General features: G+C 45.3%; 1 protein-coding gene across 4 annotated transcripts in view; it reads left to right on the top strand.

Moving 5' to 3' along the window:
• URB2 (URB2 ribosome biogenesis homolog) overlaps window positions 1-18,730 on the top strand; it is a 28,881-nt gene extending 10,151 nt beyond the window's left edge. For 3 of the 4 annotated variants that reach the window (XM_066234973.1, XM_066235000.1, XM_066234981.1), the window contains exons 5-10: window positions 2,344-2,504; window positions 5,211-5,321; window positions 6,998-7,240; window positions 10,353-10,440; window positions 13,644-13,783; window positions 17,604-18,730. In XM_066234973.1, the coding sequence (XP_066091070.1) occupies window positions 2,344-2,504; window positions 5,211-5,321; window positions 6,998-7,240; window positions 10,353-10,440; window positions 13,644-13,783; window positions 17,604-17,801 (941 nt within the window). In that variant the 3' untranslated portion in view covers window positions 17,802-18,730. Of the gene's footprint in view, window positions 1-2,343; window positions 2,505-5,210; window positions 5,322-6,997; window positions 7,241-10,352; window positions 10,441-13,615; window positions 13,784-17,603 lie in introns of those variants that run through there. The other variant, XM_066234990.1, reaches the window with a different exon arrangement.
• The last annotated feature ends 2,701 nt before the right edge of the window (window positions 18,731-21,431 follow it).

Below are 21,431 nucleotides of genomic sequence, written 5' to 3'. Positions count from 1 at the left end.
TGGAATTCTATATCTGTTGTCCCCTAGGTCAAAGGTTAATGGGCTAGATTCCATCCCTAACTGTTTCAAGATACCCCATATCATGTACCACACCTGGCGTGGGTTTATCTTTTTTGTTTTGGTTGTCCTGGGGGTTGCGGTTAGTTAGGATGATCTTTTGAGGTGAGGTTGGGGGAACTATCAGCCAAGCCTGACCTCAGACGCGTGCCAGCCCCTCTGTTTCCCAGCAGACAAGCTGTGATGGGCGAGGAGGAGCCATGGACCAGCTCAAGTACGAAAGTGTTAAATGGGGCCGCAAAGAAGCAGAGCCACTGGCTGCCTGGACCAGTTCCAGGGCTGTGGTGCGGTGGCCTGAATAGCTGCTGTCGTCTCCCTGTCAGTGGCCTTTCTGTCTTTTCCTGGGTTCTGGACTGATGAAAGACTTCCGTGTGACATGTTCTATGTTATTCTGTCAGCAACTCTTAGAGAATGGAGGCTGAAAGTTAGTCTCTTATTAACATGCGTTACAGCATTCTAAATGAATGTCCTAAGAAATGGCAGCTGATGGTCTGAAGCTCTGGCCCCAGGGCCCCTTTGCTAAACAGAATGCTGGGTCATCCTATGTCCCTCCAGCGTCATGAGTAGTGGTAGCCCGTGAGTCCTAACTGTGCCCCTTGACTTGTGGTACCTCTGACCTCAGGGCAGTCTGAAGGCAAAGCTGGCCACCCCACAGCCCCCTCAGACCATGGGCCCGGCTGTTACCTCTGTGTCCAGGCCTCATACCTGGGCTGCTGAGAAGGGACCAAAGTGGTGAGAGGTCTGGAAGGAGTGCCAAGTTAGGAGAAGCTCAGGGTGTCGGGCAGAGAGAGCCAGCAGTAAGGTGTCCGCTGAAGGGTGGCCACCTGTGTCCATGGGGGACTCATCTGTGCTTCCCCCATAAAGGTGACGGTAGAATAGACTACTTTAGTTCAATTAGGAAGACTTTCACTTTTAAAAATGCTCATGTACATGTGGAACTCTATCCTATTTGGAGATAAAGTACTGATTTTCACTTACCTAATTAAGTAAACAGACTATGAAATGCTGTAAAGTGAACCAGACTTTGGGACTGTGGGTTGAGAGACTGCATGCAGACAGAGCTTTAGTAAGCAATGGCCTTGGAAGGATCGGTAAGCCAGGTGGAGATGGTACTCACGCACAGCCTCCCAGATGATCCAAACTGCAGTGCCAAACCCAGGAGTGGTGCGGTTACGACCATCTCACTGGTGAGGGCATTGAGGTTCAGAGAGGTCGTGCAACTAGGATCTTACAGCCTGTAGGAGACTGGGAACCAGATCTCTCAAAGCCTTTAATCCCTCTGCCCTCATGCTGTACATAGTGAGTAAAGACGGACACAGGAATGCATACCACACTGTGCAGTAGTCTGATACAGTATGCAACAGACTGCTGGCTGAGACACAGCTGGAAACAAGCTGGGTCAGATTGTAAAGGGCTCTGTTATGAAACTCCAGGCTGGAGGAGGGACCCCGGCATATTGGGAGGCTTTCCTGCCTTGGGTGAGAGAACTGGGTGACTATAACAGGAAGTTTCCAGATGTTTAAGGTTCTTTTTTTTTTTTTAATTAATTAATTAATTTTTTTTGTATTTTTCTGAAGCTGGAAACGGGGAGAGACAGTCAGACAGACTCCCGCATGCGCCCGACCGGGATCCACCCGGCACGCCCACCAGGGGCGACGCTCTGCCCACCAGGGGGCGATGCTCTGCCCCTCCCGGCGACCAGAGCCACTCTAGCGCCTGGGGCAGAGGCCAAGGAGCCATCCCCAGCGCCCGGGCCATCTTTGCTCCAATGGAGCCTTGGCTGCGGGAGGGGAAGAGAGAGACAGGAAGGAGGGGGGGGGGGGGGGTGGAGAAGCAAATGGGCGCTTCTCCTATGTGCCCTGGCCGGGAATTGAACCCGGGTCCCCCGCACGCCAGGCTGACGCTCTACTGCTGAGCCAACTGGCCAGGGCCTCTAAAGTTCTTTTAATCACTTTAACATTCTCATCTGTTTAAAAGTACGAGCCCACCCCTAAGACCCTGCTGGTTTTATAAAAGCACTCAAGAAAAGTAGGAAAAAACTACAGAAAGTCACAGTCATCTGTCTCCCCAGTCCAGATCACTATTGCTGTCCCTCAGACTTCCCTGTACTGTGTGCTGACAAGCACTCCACTGTGCATGCTGAGGGGGGTGGGCCTGTGCTGGGGTATCCCCATGCCCCTGGAGTGGGGACTTCAATGGCTGTACACTGTTTCATCATGTGGCTGCTCTGATTTATTTCACCTCCCTTTGTCACATCTTAACAGTTGTGGTTTCTTTTCCACACAGATCCTGCAATTCCAGTTCAGGTAATTCAGGACATTGAGCCTCATTTGGGAGCCTTGTTCACCCACATGTTCGAAGTTGGGACAACAGAGGACTTCCAGGGGATGATGCAGTATATTCTCCAAGGACTGGACATCAGGAACGTGTGGACTGCAGACCAGCAGGTAGGTCGTTCCTACCTCCCTTGCGTGGCAGACACGTGAATGATATTAGCTCAAATGGGAAAACTTAAGATGTCATGTCACCCCTAAAACCACACACACACGCAGACAGAGACTTTAGGCAGGGAGGGAGTTTATGGAAGGAGCTCTGGCTTCCGGAGGCCCACGGCCTCCATGTAAGAGATATTATGTTTCACATTACAACTATATTCTTATTATGTAAAATATTAAATATATACTCAAAATAGACACACAAGTTAAATTCTGCCCATCCTTTCAATACCTCTTACTATACCTTTTTGAAAATTTTTAGTTGATTTGGTTAATAGTCTGGATCTCATTTAAGAATCAACTTAGCAGGCTGCCCTTTGGTCCTTTGTACCTTTGTGCATTTGGTAGTTTCTAATAAAGCCCTGCATTGCATTTGGCCTTTGTGTTTTGAAGAGCCTCTGCACGGAGCCCACACACTGGCATCAGCTCTCTTACTGGCCCCATGCCCTGGACTGGTGAGATATGCTTTCTTACCCAGGAGGCAGAAGGCCACAGAGCTGTCACAGGGCCAGGATTACAGGCTAGGTTTCTGGTTCTAAACTTTCTCTGCCTCAGAAGTGTCTTCTTGACTCTTGATTATAATCTGCAAAGGGATTGGGCTTTGATCTGGGTGGGAGGGGAGCTGGAGAGGGTGCTATATGTTAGAGTGGGTCAGCAGAGGGGACTCCCATCTCCCTGTGTGAGCCTGAGGCACAGTGGGACCAGGGCCGGCTTTTCTGCCCTCCACAGTGCTGGCCTATCTCCTGGAGTTTCATCTTGTGTGTCTGCAGCATGGCTGGGCTCTGGCTTTGAGAAGGCCTTTGGGCTTTCCTTCAACGAGCCACACATTTCTATTCAAACCAGTCAGATAGAGAAGATTCACAGAGGAGGAGGTGAGACTGAAGCCCAGCATTTAGAGATGGAGAAGATTTTGGTGGGATGGCCCAGAGCAGGGGGACATTGCTATCAAGACAAGGACAAGGGTGGTGTGGGCACAGCACAGTGAGCAGAGGGTGTGCATGTGTGTGTGTGTGTGTGTGTGAGAAAATGGATGGGCAAGGGAGGTGCCAGTGGGCAGGCCTTGGTGTGGAGACATACCCTGCAGGCGGGTGGGAGGGAGCAGGGCCACTGATGGCTGTGGGAGAGTGTAGGGGTGTGTGTAATCAAAAGTAGTCAGGGAAAGAAGCAAAGGGTGGAAGTCAGAATTTGTGGGTTGTGATTTGCAGTGTTGGGAAGAAGGTGAGAGGCTGAAATTGATGTTGTGAAATGCCCACTTATTGACAGCACCACGTAAAAGTGGGTTCTTTCCTGCGTAGTTCCCTTCTCATGGTTTAAAACCATCACCTATAATCACAGCATCTAATCCAGTTATTTTACTTTGTCCCTGTTTCCTCTCACCCCTTGCATCCGTGAGCACTCACAGTTCTTGAATGGAAAGTGAAACAAGTAGGTTGCAGCCGGCCTTCTCACAACACTGTCATGACAAGACAGGATCTCTACATTTGGATCGCTGAACTCATTTGTGGCTTATCATTGCACCGTCCTGACACTTGTACATGTTTGGTGTAGTGCAGTGGTTCTCAAACGTTTCGAAGTCGGGACGCATTTAAAATCCTACATATAATTGTAGGCAGACTATATACAAATTTCTGAGAAATATGTTATAATAAGTCAAATATTAAAGAAAAAATATATAAAGTCCAAGCGTGCTTTTATGGTAATTAAACGAAATAAAAACAACAAAATTAAATTTATTTTGACATTAAAAAACATTTTTGTGTTACATTTTTTGAGTTATGCTTTTTAGAATTTGTAAAAAAGGGGGGTTAAAAAATTTAAAAAAAGGACAAAAAGTTAATCTTTATATATATATATATAGATACATCTTAGTAAGATTTAGTAAATTTGGCAGGTCCAGCTTGAATGTGTTAAGTTTTTCCATTCTTGTGTTTATGAGAAACATGAGCCTGATGTGTCCTAGCGATTTCTTCAATGTTTGGGCATGTATTTGATAGGCAAACTCTCATTTCCTCATCAATACATTGAAGAATTCCTCTCTTTTTACTCTTAATTGTGTTGAGTGCAGAAAACCCCCACCATACATATCACATCTTGACACCAAACAAAGGATAGAAGAAACTTACCTCCAGTCTTTCCGGGGAACATGGTGGGGGGGTAGTATAAACAATCCAGCACCACAGCTTAACAGCCTTTTGCAACCTAATCAGGCAAGTGAGGTGGGGGGTTGGGCAGACTGTCAGCTTACAGCCAATTCCCCACACTCTGTCCCCCAAGAATCTAAACTCCAAAAACCCTGTTGGTTTTTTGATCCCTAACAGGCACATATTTCTCTGGAATACCATAGGGCGCACCTGGAAATCTTATAGGGTGCACCAATGCACCCTGGTGCACACTTTGAGAACCACTGGTTTAGTGAGACACTATTGGAAAGACCTACTTTGCCCCAGTTCTGCGCACCTTATTCATTTATTCCTTGTTTGGGGATGCAGAGCATCCCTCTCAGGACCTCGCCCAGCCAGGCCTTGCCCATGACCCTGACACTGTGTCCTAATGGGCTCGGCTCTATGACCTCAGCACCAGTGACAAGCTTCTTCCCAAGGTGGACTTCTTAGGAGAGAGGTAGCTATTTCTGCAAAGTTTTTTCTCTTTTTTCCTTAGGCCATTTTGTCGGCTCTTAAATTGATCAAGTTGCTGCTGAACTGCCCATTTGGTGGAGAGAAAGCCAGTCTGTTCTGGCACGCCTGCCCCCAGATCGTCACGGCGCTGACTGTGAGTGCTCCACCTCATCTCCCTGTGCAGACAGAGGGTGCTGTTTGCTTCTGCCGGTCTCTGGTTCTGTGTGGAGTGTTCCAGGGGCTGCGTCCTGGAGAAGGCTGTCAACAGGGTGCTTCTCTGTCAGTGTGTGTCCGTCTTCTGTCTGTCTGCGCACATCAGGGTCACCAGTGGAAGATAATGGCGTGGAGGTGGTGTGAGGACATTGAGGAGCATTAGGAAGCATTAGAGTTTTTATTGTTGTATTTTTCTGGGTGACAGTGTTGATGTTAATGGCATTAACATCTAGGAGGTCACATCAGTTCTGGTTGGTAACTTCTTCCAAGGGTGAGGGGTTGCTCCCTTGCTGTGCTGGGCTGTGACCCTGTAGACAGGCAGCAATGGAAGAAATGTAGTCATAGATGAGGCTACTATGGAGGCCTGTTTAAATCAGATGAGGTGAGAAGTAATTCTGGAGCTTCCTTGGTCCCCACAAAATTTTGTGGTCATTTTAGTGCATTCATTTATTGTAGGTGTGTGTGTGTGTGTGTGTGTGTGTGTGTTTAAAGTCTGTGCTACAGTGAGAGAAAAATAGCTTTATAGAATGGGATGATAATGTCGCAGGTAGATTATTGTTATAATCCCACCCAAACGTTATGTATCGGCACCTAGTGATTATGTACAGTCATCACAGGTCTTTTGTGTTTCACTAGAACAAAAGCCAACTTCTGATTGGGACTGACTCAGTGTTTCTGTCCTTTGAAAAGTCTGGCATCAGTGTTATACTTTGGTTTGAATGATCAACATCTATTTGCCATCCTCACCAGCCCTGATGCAAGCTTGTGCTGACTGAGAGGACTGCCCTAGGTTAGCACATTTCCAGGACATAGGGTCAGAAGAATAGACTTGCTGTTCTTGCTTGTTCTTCTGTTCTGTTTTGCTGTTTTCCTGGGAACCTGAGTTAGGTGATGAATCCCATCTCTAACTAATGTGTGTGTGGTGGGGGGTTAGAGTTGGAGAAGAGGGGCCACGTGGCTTGTGGTCAGTGTTGGCTGTGTGCGTGGGTAGGTCTGTGTTGCTATAAACAACAGGCTAGATATGGCTTAGATAGATCTAAATGGGATAGTGTGATGTTAGCACAGCCAGAACACCCAGAAAAAGATGAGCATTGTTAGACCCAGGCCTTAAGAGGCCTCAGCAGAAGTGCTGTTTACAGATAGTGGCATTGGGAAGAGGGTCGCAGGGACTTGCTTGCAGGTTACGGAGGCAAGACTGAGCTACCTCTCGTCTGGAGTCTGTTCTCTTTATGCTCAAGAATCGTAATTGAACATTCTTAACTAGAACTGATTGTTCAAAACTGTAACAAATAAGTTTAATTAGAGACATGTAGAACTAATGATCTTTTAAGGAAAATATGTGTTTGATGTGAAGTTTTGAAAAATTGGATGAATCACAGTTTGATAAGAAATGGCTTCTTTTCACAGTAGATGGATCCAAAAAAAGTATGGCCTAAAATGGCCAAGTCCATAGTGGTCGCCCTTGGAGATGCCCATTGACCAACCACATGGATAAATTTGGGAGTTTGAATGTTCTTACTTCTGTCACTTCAGTTCTTACCTGTCTTCTTCATTTTTGTGTTATGTCATTTGAAAATCACCTTTATTTTCTCTCTCTCATTTCTTCCTGTCCTGTAGCTGCAAAACCAAGAGGCTTGTCAGGAGCAGCCCCTGCCCTTGGCGGTGTTTGAGCCTACCTTGGACGTCCTGGCCGCGCTGCTGCGGCAGGGGGAGGAGGCCATTGGCAACCCGCACCACGTCAGCCTGGCCTTCAGTATCCTGCTGACAGTGCCGGTGGACCACCTGAAGCCCTCCGAGTATGGGAGCATCTTCCCACGGGTGCACAACGTGCTCTTCTCGATCCTGCAGTGCCATCCGAAGGTGAAGACTGAGAGGCTGGGTCGCCTTCTCTTTGTTGGCATGGTGATTTTGCCTTCAGAAAAGCAGCAGTAAAACTTCACTGTAGCGGGATAAAAGTGATTTGCTCAGTGAACAGTTGGCTCCAGTACTTTCCGGAGCCAGAGTGTCTTCTCAGGCACAGAGATATTTGACCTTCCCATTGGGCTGTTTGAGTGTTGGATCTGACACTTTGAACAGTGTTTGCCTACTGGCTATTTAAGGAAGCTTATTAGAAATTACTCTGTTTTTGCAGATCAAGTGTTTAAATGTCACTCACTTGCTTAGCTTTCTTTTTGAGTTTGTAATTCAAGTGGGTATAGAGAGGGAGGCATCCTGAGTTCCAGTCTTTTAGTATGCTGCCTTTTTTTTTATTTTTATAGAGAGAGAGAGAGAGGGTTAGACAGAGACAGACAGACAGGAACAGAGAGATGAGAAGCATCAGTCATTAGTTTTTCGTTGCACATTGCAACACCTTAATTATTCATTGATTGCCTTCTCATACGTGCCTTGACTGTGGGCCTTCAGCAGACCGAGTAACCCCTTGCTCGAGCCAGCGATCTTAGGTCCAAGCTGGTGAGCTTTGCTCAAACCAGATAAGCCCTCGCTCAAGCTGGCAACCTTGGGGTCTCGATTCTGGGTCTTCTGCATCCCAGTCCAACACTCTATCCACTGAGCCACTGCCCGGTCAAGCTAGTATGCTGCCTTTTAAATTAAACTGACACTGGAAACTAATGCCTCAGAAAAGGTAGAAAGGGATCTAGTCCAGCCAATATTTATTGAACATTTGCTATAGGTCTCCTTTCACTGCTGCATGCAAATGTAAAAAGCAGGTGGTAATCCGATTTTACTGATAAAGACACAGAGGCTCAGAACTGCAGTGTCATCCAGCTAAGTCTAAGTCTTACATTTAGGACTGGATTTCTCTGGCCAGTGTTCTTTTCACTGTGCCACGTCTACAGGTGGGATGCCTGGGAACTCATAAATAAGGATAGAGATGTATCCACAGGCGTAGTCACTAAGTTCTGAGTGTTTTAATGTCTAAGGATGGAGACCCGCCAGTGATGCGGGTTTTGAAACATTCATTCCCTGGCACACTAATCCCACATGATACTGGCCCACTCTAGTGCTGCCCCCTTACTGAACAGCTGCCTTTGGCTCTGCCTCTCTGGTCAGAATCTTTGTTATTCAGTCTCTCTGCTGACAGAGTTTTATGTGACCACATAGAATAAATACAGTAGCAATCAATAACAAGCTGAAATTGCAGGTCTTCTGAAAGATGTAGGATTTCACACAACTGATAAAAGTAATGTTAGGGTGTATAAATCTCCTGCGAAACCAGTAACAAATGTCCATTTAGCAGAATCAGACTGTTTAATGAGAGAATTGACAAGGATAATGGCATAAGGATGATGTGACTAATAATAATTGCTCACCCTCATATTGCCTGTGGGGTAGAGAGGGGGAATGGGGCCCTTGTGGTACCTGGTCAGTGTTGGCAGTGTACGCAGTAGGTCCAAGCTGATGGGTGTACCAGGCCGGAATCTGCTTAGGTCGGCCGAAAGGGGAGAGGTGGCATGAAGCGAGCCCGGGCAGAGCACCCAGCAGAAGGGTCAGCAGCGGGTGTTCTTCTAAGCATCTTACATGTTGTAGCTATTTAATTCTTATGATCAGTTATCATTCTCAATTTGTAGCTATGGAAACAAGCACAGAAAAGTTGGGTGACCTGCCCAAGATCACATATAAGCCAGGGTGTGAACTCAGATAGTCTGGCCCTGGGTTTTTGCACTTTCAATTATATAATAGAGGATTAACAGATCCTAGGAAGATTTGATGAGGCTCCGGAGTACTTTGCAGAAATAACCTTTTTCTGAACTTGTTGAAAATGTTGATAATTTGATGAAAAGAATGTGATGTTTTGTTGCTAAGCATTTGGCTGGATAAGTTGGACCAAAGAAAACAATTCCACCCTTGGATTTATTGTTTGTTCATTCTAAGAATCAGAGCAGTGCCGTCTGAAAGAACTTTCTGTGGTGAGAGATATGCTCTGGACTTGCACTGTCCAGCATGGTGACCACTGGCCACACATGTCTTAACCAGTTGAAATGTGGTCTAGGAACTATATGACTAAGACCTGAATTTTAATTAGTAAGTTGTCACATTTGATTTGTTTGTGGATACTTTATTGGACAGTTTTTTGTTTTGTGATCTAAGGATGGTTGAATATAAAAGAAGCGTGTTCATAATTTTCATATCATTTTTCAAGATAAAGTTCCAACCAGCCCTTTCATCACTAAGAAATGAGAAATTTTCTTTTATTTATTTATTTTTTTAAAGTAAGAAGTGGGGAGCTAGAGAGACAGACTCCCACATGCTCTCTGAGGAGGATCCATCCAGCAACCTCCATCTGGGGCTGATGCTCAAATCAACCAAGCTATCTTTAGTGCCTGGGGCTGACGCTGGAATCAACCAAGCTATTCTCAGTGCCTGGAATTGACGCTCAAACCATTTGAGTGACTGGCTATGAGAAGGGAAGAGAGAGAGAAGGGGGAGAAAGAGGGGAAAAGAGGCAGATGATTGCTTCTCATGTGTGCCTTGACCAGGGATTGAAACTGGGATGTCCGCATGCCAGGCCAGTGCTCTTATCATTGAGCCAACTGTCCAGGGCAAGAAAGAAGAGCCTTGATCCTTATTTTAAATGTATTGGCTTTACATAATTTTTTTTCTAGTGCCAGTTATATTTGAGTACATTGGTTTTTGTTCCTTTTATTGCTTATTTCTACCCATTCCCATAATACAGATGTAATAGTTTATAGTAAAAGATACAGATTCAGCAAATAATAAACTAGGGTTGCCCCATTAGATTCCTAACATTCTGCAGCATGGAAGCCCTGCCTCAGACCTTAAGTATTAAGGAGTCAAGTAAATAGATGAACAATTTCCCCAGAAAGTCCAGGCAAAAAAGATGTCACCACAGCTGCTTAGAACATCCTAGCAAATGAGGTTAAGAGGGAAATGAAGATGAACGCCTTCAAAGAAAAGTTGAACTAACAATTACTTACATATTTTTACATTCTTTTGTCTGTTATCATTACAGGTAATGCTGAAAGCCATCCCTTCTTTCTTGAACTGTTTTCATCGGTTGGTGGTTTCAGTTATGCATGAAGGAAGGCAGAAAGACAAAGGTAAGTAACTTCATAGTCAGATAATCAGCCACACAATTTCAAATGTGTTTATCTTGCGGTGTCTCTGGCCACATATGCTACTGAAAATAAAACCATTCAGTTGGGTGTAAGCAAAAGAAATACTCCGACCATCAAATGAATATGAAAAACAATTTTAAAAAATTTCAGACTGTCATAATTTTTTTCTATATCTAGAAGTGAATGCATTTGATACCTCCTAATTGAACTAGTTCTTTTTCTGGGGAAAAAAAACCCATATCTAGATTCAGAAAATATTTACTTTTATATAAAAGGGATATAAAAGCAGCTAGAATCCCATTCTTGGCCCTAAGAACTTCATATTTTAATGGGAGATAAAGAGGAACAGGCAGTTGTAGCTCTGTCTTGCTTTATGAAAAGGGATGGGTCCCTCCTGCAGCTCCGCATGCCAGCCCCATCCTGGTGAAGTCCTGCTTGTTTACCAATGAAGCCGGCTGCTATGTGGCAAGACATACATGATATGGACGACTTGTTTTCCTGCCTTGAAAAAAAAAATAAATAAATAAATAAATAAATAAATAAAGAAGATTGTTGATTCCTGCTAAATTTCTGATTTGGGGAGATTCTTATTAGAAATTTGGTTTTAAATTATAAATGTAAATATAAATAAGACATGTAAAGTGAGACTGTGTATTGCGCACTGTCTAGCTTGCTAAGCATGGACCGGCATCATGCCATATGATGGGAGCCTGGGACTGTAAGGGAGGGCTTTGTAAGTACAGTTGGAGGGTGTCAGAGATGACCCTGGGCAGTGGTTCTGGACTGACTAGGAATAGATAAGAGGTGCTCCGCTTCTCCCCTGCCACTGTGAATCAGTTCAGCAGGTTCAGATTTATAGATTTAAGCTGTCTCTATTCAAACCAACTAACTTTTGAGGGGAAAGAGCAGGTATAGTTAGCGTTATAATTACCAATTTATTCTGCCTGATTTGGAGACTAGTCAGAGATTACACAGTTAGGTGTTTGGCTGTATCCCGTGCCTGGTGCAGAGAAAGCTTCCATGTGATCATGTAAATATATTTAGGGGCAGGATTGGGAAACAGGCTCCAGATCTGCCGTGAGCCTGGGTCAGCTGCTGGTGGCCAACTGCAGTTTCGCGTCGAGGCCTCCAGGGCACGTCTCAGCTCAGTGAGAAGGAAGCCCTGTTCGTGGTCTCACCAAGCAGCGCAGCAGTCCTCAGAGTCCTGGTCACACGCTGTCGCAGGCGGTTCTATGTGCAGCTCACCATGTGTCCTTTGTCCTGAGGAGGCATGGGGACACAGTATGTGGGCTGATTCTGCCATATGGTCTGCTGCCTCCAAGCTGGTGTGGCTCAGTCATCTCCAGTCAGCCAAGACGTGGTTCTCTAATGTTTTTGAGGAATGACCAAGTAGAATTTTAACCACTTGCTCTCTTTTGGTTGGTATCTGATGTACTATCTAGTGAATGTTAACAATTTACATAGTTTTATGAAATAACATTGATCTAGAAAATTTGCACATACGTAAGATGTTTGTATGTATAATCAACATCTTAAAGAAGACATTGTGCATTCTAAAAATCAAGTTTTTATTAAGTCATAATATCTGAGTCACAAACTATATTCATTTAAAGTATACAATTAATGTACTTTGATAAGCAACTACATGCAGGAAACCCCCCACCATAATCAAACTAGAGAACATTTGCATCACGCCCTAGAGTCCCACTTTTAAAAATCTTTCATTTATTAGCTACAAACAGAAACAGATAGGATGGGAGAGAGAGATGAGAAACATCAACTTGTAGTTGTGGCACCTTACTTGTTCATTGATTGCTTCTTATACATGTATTGACTGGGGGCCTCCAGCTAAGCCAGTGACCTTGGGCTCAAACCATGAGATCATGTCTGTGATCCCATATTCAAGCTGTTGACCCCTGTGCTCAAGCTGGAGGTCCTGGGCTCAAGTTGGATACCTCAGGGTTTTGAATCTGGGACCTCAGCATCCCAGATTGTTGCTCTATCCACTGCGCCACCACCAGTCAGGCCTCCAGGATCTTGCAGTCTGTTCCCTGCTGAGGCACCAGCCCCTGGCAACCACTCATCTGTTTTTATGGCACTGTAGCCTGTTTGCATTTTCTAGGATTTTATAAAAGTAGGTATATCATTCTGTTGAATGATGAGAATGGGGCAGGTCCTCTGGCTGAGCTGGGGTTCTCCACCTGACTCTGTGGTGGAGGCCTGGGGGAGCAAGTATAATCTGGGCTGTGGGTAACACTTTAGAATTCTTGGTTTAGTTGTCTCACCCTGTTCAAGTGTTCAAGTTCTTGAGTGGGATTTGTTAAAGAGGGTTTGCATGGCCCTGGCACCTTAAGATGGAAGGAACTAGGAATCAGAATAAATCTGGGGTCTGACCAGGTGGTGGCACAGGATAAAGCATCAGACTGGGATGCAGAGGATCCAAGTTCGAAATCCCAAGTTCACTGGCTTGAGTGCAGGATCACCAACTTGAGTGCAGGGTTGCTGGCTTGAGCAAGGGGTCACTCACTCTGCTGTAGCCTCTGGTTAAGGCACATATGAGAAAGCAATCAGTGAACAACTAAGATGCTGCAACAAAGAATTGATGCTTCCTATCTCTCTCCCTTCCTGTCTGTCTGTCCCTATCTGCCCCTCTCTCTGTCTCTGTCTCTGTCTCTCTGCTTCTGTCACCAAAAAAGAAAGAAATTTGGGAAGATAGTAATAATAATTGATTCTAATACATGTGTCTGCCTATAAGAGAAGAATCCTACATATTTTCTGAAATATAAGGAGGTAATGACATAATTAGGCCATCTTTAAAGTCATATGATGTCAAAAACCATTTTTAAAGAGAATTTTTCATCATTTCTATATTTTAAGCCTTCCTTGTAGAGCTCCATCCCTTTTCAAATACAATATATATCCTAGATTTCATCCTAAAAATCTTGCTTATTTCAGTAGAGTCTTAAAAAAAAGTGTTTTAAGTATATTAAATGTTTTTCCCTCTGTTATACAGGCAAATATTTGGACATAGCATCTTCCCTCATTCTGGCTACAGAGTAGTCTAATTAAAGAGTGAGACAAATAGAAAGTTTGTATAATTTGGGGCTAAATGAAAAGTATAAAATTGGAAGAATTACAACACGTGGTTTTTGAACAGATTGGTTTGGCAACCTTGGCTCCTACAGGCAGTGCGGATGACTTGCCGGTGGTCCTGGAGTGCGCCCGCCTGGTGGAGAGGATGTATAGCCACATCGCCGCGCGGGCTGAGGACTTCACGGTGTTTTCCCCCTTCCTGGTGGCCCAGTATGTGATGGAGCTGCAGAAGGTGAGCCTGTGGCCCCCTCTCCGCAGTATTTCCGCCGGCGCCCTTTGGAGCAGCTTCTCCATGAGAGTGTCCACTGCTGTTCTGGCCGGCTCATCCAGTTTTGAGGCAGCTGTCCTGCATGTCCCCAGGGGCAGAGCAGCACATCTGCATTGTAGTTGAGGACTGAACGAAGTGACGTTCAAAGGGCACAGTGCTGGTGCATGGCATGCACCCAGTAACTGTTAGGTCTCTTCTTGCCCCTGTTTAGCTTAGCCTCTTGAGTAGTCAGGAAGATGAAATGCTCCCCAGGAACACAGGAGCTCTCATAGGACCAGGCTTATTGGTGACCAGAAAGAGGGGCCCTGGGACCCCTCAGCAGCAGGAGTTCACGGATCTATTCTCATTGGGTCCACTGTGCATGTGACTCTGCTGCTGCCAGACCCTAAGAGTAGATGACATGGTGGGGGCAGCAGCAGAACAATTAAAACCATTGGTAAACTTGTAATGTTAGAGATGCTGCATTTTTCAAGGGCCATTAGGCTGGATGGCCTTCCTCACAAAACATGGCAGTGCACTAGCTTTCATCCTGACCCCATCTTGGGATGAGTGTATAACTACTAGATAATTTTCAATGCCACTGGCCCTGCTCACCTCAGCCTGTGGAGATGCCTGTTAATGGTGGGCCATTGGCCAGGTAGGGAGGAGGGACCACGCTTTAGGGGACATTCTTGCTCCAAGGGAGCACACTTTGTCCTCACCAGACCCTCTGTGTTTAAGACCTTCAAATTGTCCTCTGAATCAGCCTCTGAATGAGATGTGGGCTTGGAATTTGGTTTCCTTGGGATTGTTTAGCATTTTTATAGTCTTGATATTTTCCAAGCACTTAAGTATTAATCTGTAAGGGTTCATTTAAGGAAAAGCTGGCATTATTTTCTGTTTCGTTGAAAAATAAAATGAGACACTGATATCACTTAAGTAAGAGCCAAGAAGGGAAGTTATAATTTGAATCCGTAAGTCCCTAATTATTACTCTTGAAATTCACCTTATAAAAAGTCTCTGGTTTCCTGACCTCATTATTCCTGTCTAATTTATGCTTATCAGTTATTTTTTTATTTTTAATCTTGAAAGCCAAAGGCCCAGGGAATTAACAAGGGCTGTAGTATCCCAGCATCCATTGGCAGGAGAGTCTGTGCTTATCTTTCATTTGTTTCTCAATTTAGTGATGCAGAAAATAGTCCTTATGCACCAGAGGTTTCTACTGCAAGAGCTATGAATCTTTGTAGACCGGAAGGATGATTTTAAAGTTAATTACTGATAGATAGCAAGTAAAGCTGAGCAAACCTCTTTGCGTTCCCCTCATAATTCTGTGGAGTGGGCATTAGTGAAGGTCTGTCAGTAGTTTGAGCAGATGACCTGGTGGGACCGTCATTCAGAAGAAGCAGTGACTCCTGCAGATCTTGTTCCCTCCATGCAGTAATGTGTCACAGTGGAGACGAGTCAGGGCATTTCTTTTATGGTCACTTTCCTCTTTTACCCATAGATCAAATTTACAACTGTTCCTCTGCAATAGCTTAAAATAATAGTTTGTGCTGCTCATCCTGCCCAAGACTTTTTGGAGCTACTCAGGGATATTTTCATTTATTGGCCAGTGATCTTAATGCTATAGAAATTGACTTTTATCTCCTTGTTTTATAAGTAAGTTGTCTAAAACACAGTTTTTCAACTGCTGGTCCATGGACCGTCCCCCAGAAATTTCATGCTGGTCTGTGAAAGAGTTAATCCACTCTCAGGTTGTATGAAGATTACAGACCCCATGAACTAAGTCGAATTTGCTTATGCTCAGGGTGATTTCTGCCTTAGTGGTCTCTGAAATAATTCTGTTTTCACTGTTCCCCAAATATAAAAAGGTTGAAAACCACTGGTCTAAAACATAAAGATGCGATGGTCATGTGGGCCTCCTGTTAGCCACCAGAGCTCTCGGCTCCGGTGTTGACATCCTATCTGTGAGAAGGAATCCTGACAAACGTGGCTCCAGTCTCAGTTCTGCACCTGGGAAGTCACTTCACCTCTTCTGCCTTTGGAAGCGGAGTTACTTGTTTAGTGTGTGATGATTGAATGAGGGAATGAACAGTTGACTTTAAAGTCCTCACCCTCCTTTTGTTTTTCACTTATCCTTCTTGTTCTATTCTTCTTTCCCTCCCTGCTGCTGTACTGTGAAATCTACCAGCAAGGCAGTGCACCTTTCGTCCTTGAGTGTTCTCATTTATAAAACAGTGCAATTTAAGATGATCATCTGTCACAAGTGTTTTGAACTCTCATGTGAACATGATCATGACTTTGAAGAATAGCATCCTTTTAGTGACAGACACAAATGGCCTCTTTAGGAATCTACCTCCCAGTGGTTGCCTTGGTAACTCAGACTCCTCCCAGTTAATAAGCTAGGTCCCCGCTGCAAGCTGTAGTTAGCGGAAAGGCACTGTGGTTTGCAGATGACCTCTTCTAGGTCATCAGCACATTAGTAAAGTCAGCCACATCCCGACCTCTCTGCTGGTGGGACCTTTCGACTGCTTTTTGTTTTCAGTTCGTGGGACACTCAGACTCTGCTCAGCTCCACGTTCAGCTGAAACCTGAGCAGCAGTCACAGAGGCCAGTCCTGCTCTCCTGGTCTTTTGTCTAGATATTAGTCTGAGTCTGATCTGAAAGTTTGTGTGTGATATCCAGTATAACCCAGTCAGAGCCAGACTGCCCACTCTGCTATTGTAGTCTAGGTTTTAGTTAACCCAGAATGTCAGGAAAGAAATCAGTCCTTTTAGACACAGGGACCAATGTGACCATTCTCGGGCAGTTAGAGATTTAGGGCCCATTGTGCTTTTGTTGATGGAAATAAAAATATCCATTAAGTGATAATCAAATCACATCTGATGCTGGGTGGTATAGTGGGATTTAGTCGCTAATGTAGGCCTGTCAGTGATCTGTTTGTTGAGTGTCAGAGCCTTTCTGCTCCCCTGCCTATTCACTCACTGCTCGCTTGGGGGCGGTGAGGTCAGTCAGGGTAGTAAACATTGCTGCCAGTTAGTATAGCCTCTAGCGCAATTGACCATGTGGAAGAATTTAACACCATGTGCAGGCAGCTTAGATGTAAATACGAGTCCCTTTTTTTTTTTTTTTTTTTTTTTTTATTTTTCTGCAGCTGGAAACGGGGAGAGACAGTCAGACAGACTCCCGCATGCGCCTGACCAGGATCCACCCGGCACGCCCATCAGGGGTGACGCTCTGCCCACCAGGGGGCGATGCTCTGCCCCTCTGGGGCGTCGCTCTGCCGTGACCAGAGCCACTCTAGCGCCTGGGGCAGAGGGCAAGGAGCCATCCCCAGTGCCTGGGCCATCCTTGCTCCAATGGAGCCTTGGCTGCGGGAGGGGAAGAGAGAGACAGAGAGGAAGGAGGGGGGGGGGTGGAGAAGCAAATGGGCGCTTCTCCTATGTGCCCCGGCCGGGAATCGAACCCGGGTCCCCTGCACACCAGGCCGACGCTCCACCACTGAGCCAACCTGCCAGGGCCACGAGTCCCATTTTTAACTGCCCCTGTTAAACATATAGGCCTCCTGTGTTTATTTATTCAAAGTTACCCCTGTGATGTCCAGGTTTTTGTTCACTTGAGTTGGCTTCTATTTTTCCGAAGTAGAAACTTTTAAGATATGAATATTCAATTATGTAAGTTGTATACAAATTGGTATTTTAAAAGGAATATCTTTTCTCAAGTTGGAGGCAGACGTTGAAATGCCTCATCAGGACTGCCTAGCACCTACCTGTTTTGTCTGATGGAGACATGTGTCCCTCCCCAGGTCACCTTGTATCCAGCAGTGAAAGGCCTTCTGCAGGAGGGCATCTACCTTGTCCTGGACCTCTGCATAGAGCCAGACGTCCAGTTCCTGCGGGCCTCACTGCCTCCAGGGGCCAGAGATGTCTTCCGGGAGCTGCACAATGACTATGTCAAGTACTACAAGGGAAAACACGAAGGGGAGAAGCGGTACACCGTCTAAGACTGCGTGATGGTGTCCTGCGCAATGTGGAGAGTGGAGACTTCAGATGTTCTCATCCACCGTGGGAAATGTGCGAAAACCTTCTGGGTTTATTTACTGTACATACTGTGTTTTACAGTCCTGTGATTACCACTGAGTGTTTTTTACATTATTTTTATGTAGTAAGTATTACAATAGAATCCTGAAAATATACCTCAGAATGGGCAAACTCAATAGAGTCGCGGAGCCTCTTGTGGCCATTTCCAGCATGGTTCTTGTGGCGCTTCTGTGCACTAGGACCTGCACAGAACTCGGGTTTTACCTCAGGTACGGCTGTGCAACCAAGTCCTACTGAAATAGCTTTGCCTTTTATGTTTATCGAGTCACATGAGAAGTATTGTTGAGATACCATGTTTTCTGACCACCTTCTGATGGAGCTGGGGAGGCTGGAGCTCTGGGTGGGAGTGGCCGGCCTGAGGGTGGGTGGTCGGCAGCCGAGGATGGGGCTCGTGCTCCTGCCTGTCTTCCTGCTTCAGCGCAGTTTGTTTATCTCTTACAGTGGTTTTCTATTCAGTCTAGGAAATTCTCTTCATTGTTTTTTTTCTTATTACCTAAAGAATATATTTCATTATAGCAATTTGAGAAAATAAAAATGAAAGCGAAAAAATTATTTATTTATTTAAAGGAAAACTGTTTTAAAGTAAGTGGTTTCAGCTGCCTGTACAGCTTTTGTCCCTTTGATTGCAGTCTTACGTAAGCGACTGTTGTTGCCAGATTGGATCATACATGAAGTTTTTTGTTGTTATTGCATTACCTAGCTTTTATTCCTGTGTAATATTCTTTTCACATCTGTGGATCTATAAAGGCATTTGATGTGCTTTTTAATGGCCGCATAGTAGCCCGTTGAGTAAACACAGCTGTTTATTTAATAAACCTCCATGGTTAGATAACAGGGTCTTTTCAAATTTCCCTTTACACATGGTGTTTGCAGCTGAAGCTCCCTCTATCTTTATTTCCATGAGATAAATTCCTGTAAGTTGTACTACTGGTCAAGAATCCTATCAAGTTGTGTTTTTTAAGAGCAAGAAGAAGGGAGAGAAAAAGAGACAGAAATACTGACCTGTCCCTGTATGTGCCCTGACCAGAGATTTAACTTGTAACCTTTATGTATTGGGATGATGCTTATAACCAACCAAGCTATCTAGCCCGGGCAAAAATCCTGTTTGTTTTTAAAGATTTATATCAATATTGCTAACTTGCCCTCCAGAAAGTATACTAATTTATATTTTCACTAGTGAGTCAACTTTAATATTATTGGTTTTCTTTAGGTTATGCTTCTTTGATGGCAAAATGTTACTTTGTTTTGAATTTCTTTAATTACTACATTATACATATTTTATATTTACCATTTTTATTTTTTATCTAAATTATGTAACTATGTTTTTTATGTAATGTTAGCCTGTTCTCAAATTCCACTTTTTTTCTTACTATCTTTTTTTAAAATATTTTTTTCTTTTAAATATTTTTTTTTCTTTTTTTTTTTAATTTTCTTTTTTCTGAAGCTGGAAACGGGGAGAGACAGTCAGACAGATTCCCGCATGCGCCCGACCGGGATCCACCCGGCACGCCCACCAGGGGCGACGCTCTGCCCACCAGGGGGCGATGCTCTACCGCGACCAGAGCCACTCTAGCGCCTGGGGCAGAGGCCAAGGAGCCATCCCCAGCGCCCGGGCCATCTTTGCTCCAATGGAGCCTTGGCTGCGGGAGGGGAAGAGAGAGACAGAGAGGAAGGAGGGGGTGGGGGTGGAGAAGCAAATGGGCGCTTCTCCTATGTGCCCTGGCCGGGAATCGAACCCGGGTCCCCCGCACGCCAGGCCGACGCTCTACCGCTGAGCCAACCAGCCAGGGCTTTTTTAAAGATTTTATTTATTGATTTTAGAGAGAGGAGAGAGAAGGAGGGGGATCAGGAAGCATCAACTTGCTTCTCGTATGTGCCTTGACTCGGCAAGCCTGGGTTTCGAACCAGCGATCTCAGCATTCCAGGTTGACACTTTATCCACTGCGCCACTGCAGGTCAGGCTTTTCTTACCATCTTCGTGCACTTCCTGTTGGAGTTCTCATACCCCTTTTTTAGTCAAAATGTCAACTTAAATTATTTGAAGGAGCAGATAATACAAAAATGGATTTTTTTGTTACCTAAAGGAAACAGTCCATTTTTCATGACCCAAATTTGATGTTATTTCTGACTGACTGAGTGGGGGAGACGGTTCTACTTTGCCTGCTACGTGTTTATCCATTTCCTTCCTTCTGTCTGCAGTATGCACACACAGTGCAGAGGCTTTCTAAGCTCCGGTAACCAGAGATAGGTTCAGGTGGTCCTGCATCGTTCAGGTGGTCCATGCGTGATGCTCTGTATTGACAGAATTTTGCTTCTGTGCTGAATTCCCCGCAGGATCCTCTAAGAGAGGCTGATGACGTTATTTCTTGTTCATACCCGGAGGCGGTGTATTAGAGCAAGCCAGCGACCTTTTGAGGACACAGGCTGTAAACAAAAGCTGGGATTCAAACAACATTTTGCTTTTATCCGTTTTGGTCAAGTGCCCAGACAGGAGGATCACTGTCTCAGAGGCCATCATAGAATTATATCAATTCTTTTCTCCACTTGAAGTTAACAAAGGCCAGAAGTTAGCAGTAATTCGTTTTCTTTCTGTTTTTGGAGTGTTCCTGGGGTGCAGACAGACATGGAGCAGTTCCTCAGGTGTCCTGATGGTGGCACTGCAGGGCAACTGCTAAGGGCCCTGCACTGCTTTGAAAAGAGATGTCTCTGGTGGAGAGCTCAGCGCCCTGGGAGAAGGGGAATGAGGACGGAAGGCTGTTATCACCATCCTACAGGATACCCATTCTTGAGAAAGGCTAGCTTCTGATAGTCATTTCTCTTTGGACTAAATCTTCCTCAGGAAAGAATAGTTTTCAGCTCTATCTTGTTGGGTTTTGGGGAAGGGGAAACATTTTTCTTAGGGGTTATAATACTGAATCCATTTTTATTTTGTTGAGTAGACCTTATGGGCAGAGAGAATTGGCCTGGGCAGAATGGGGGGGGGCAGAAGGAGTGACAGTGAAAGACGGGGCTGGAGACCCCTCTTTCCGAGCTGCCGTGGCACCAAACTGTCTACAGTGGAAGGCCTGTGCTCATTCACCTGACACAAGGGCGTCACTCTCCTCTGTAGTGTGCCAGCTCTGGGGCTGCATTCCCAGTCCAGAGGCTGGTCACAAGGGAGGGGAAGGAAAGAAAACAAGTGTAGGGGCTGGGACAGGGGAGGCCATCCTGGAGGTGGCGTCTCAGCTGAGACTACCTGAATGGTAAGGACTGATCCTGGGGAGACCAGCTGTTTTAGGGAAAGGAAAGAGAGGAGCTGCTAAAGATGAGAAAGAGAATTGAAGACACCTGGGACCCTGGAGAGAGGAGTCCGAAATGCCAATGGTGGGCTTAGAAGCCAAGGGCACCTAGTGGTGAAGGTCAAGGACCAGTCAGCCAGGAAGCTGGTCCCGGTACTTTTCAGGGGCAGTTTCCAGCAGGAAGATGACCAAGATAAAAGGGTGGGCAACAATGGAGCTACTCCTTATATCTGGTTGCCAGTCAGGATAAGGGGC

The sequence above is a fragment of the Saccopteryx bilineata genome, chromosome 1, assembly GCF_036850765.1.
Source record: "Saccopteryx bilineata isolate mSacBil1 chromosome 1, mSacBil1_pri_phased_curated, whole genome shotgun sequence".
Taxonomy (NCBI): Eukaryota; Metazoa; Chordata; class Mammalia; order Chiroptera; family Emballonuridae; genus Saccopteryx; species Saccopteryx bilineata.
Note: the sequence above shows the minus strand (reverse complement) of the source record. Positions and strands in the feature narration are given on the sequence as shown.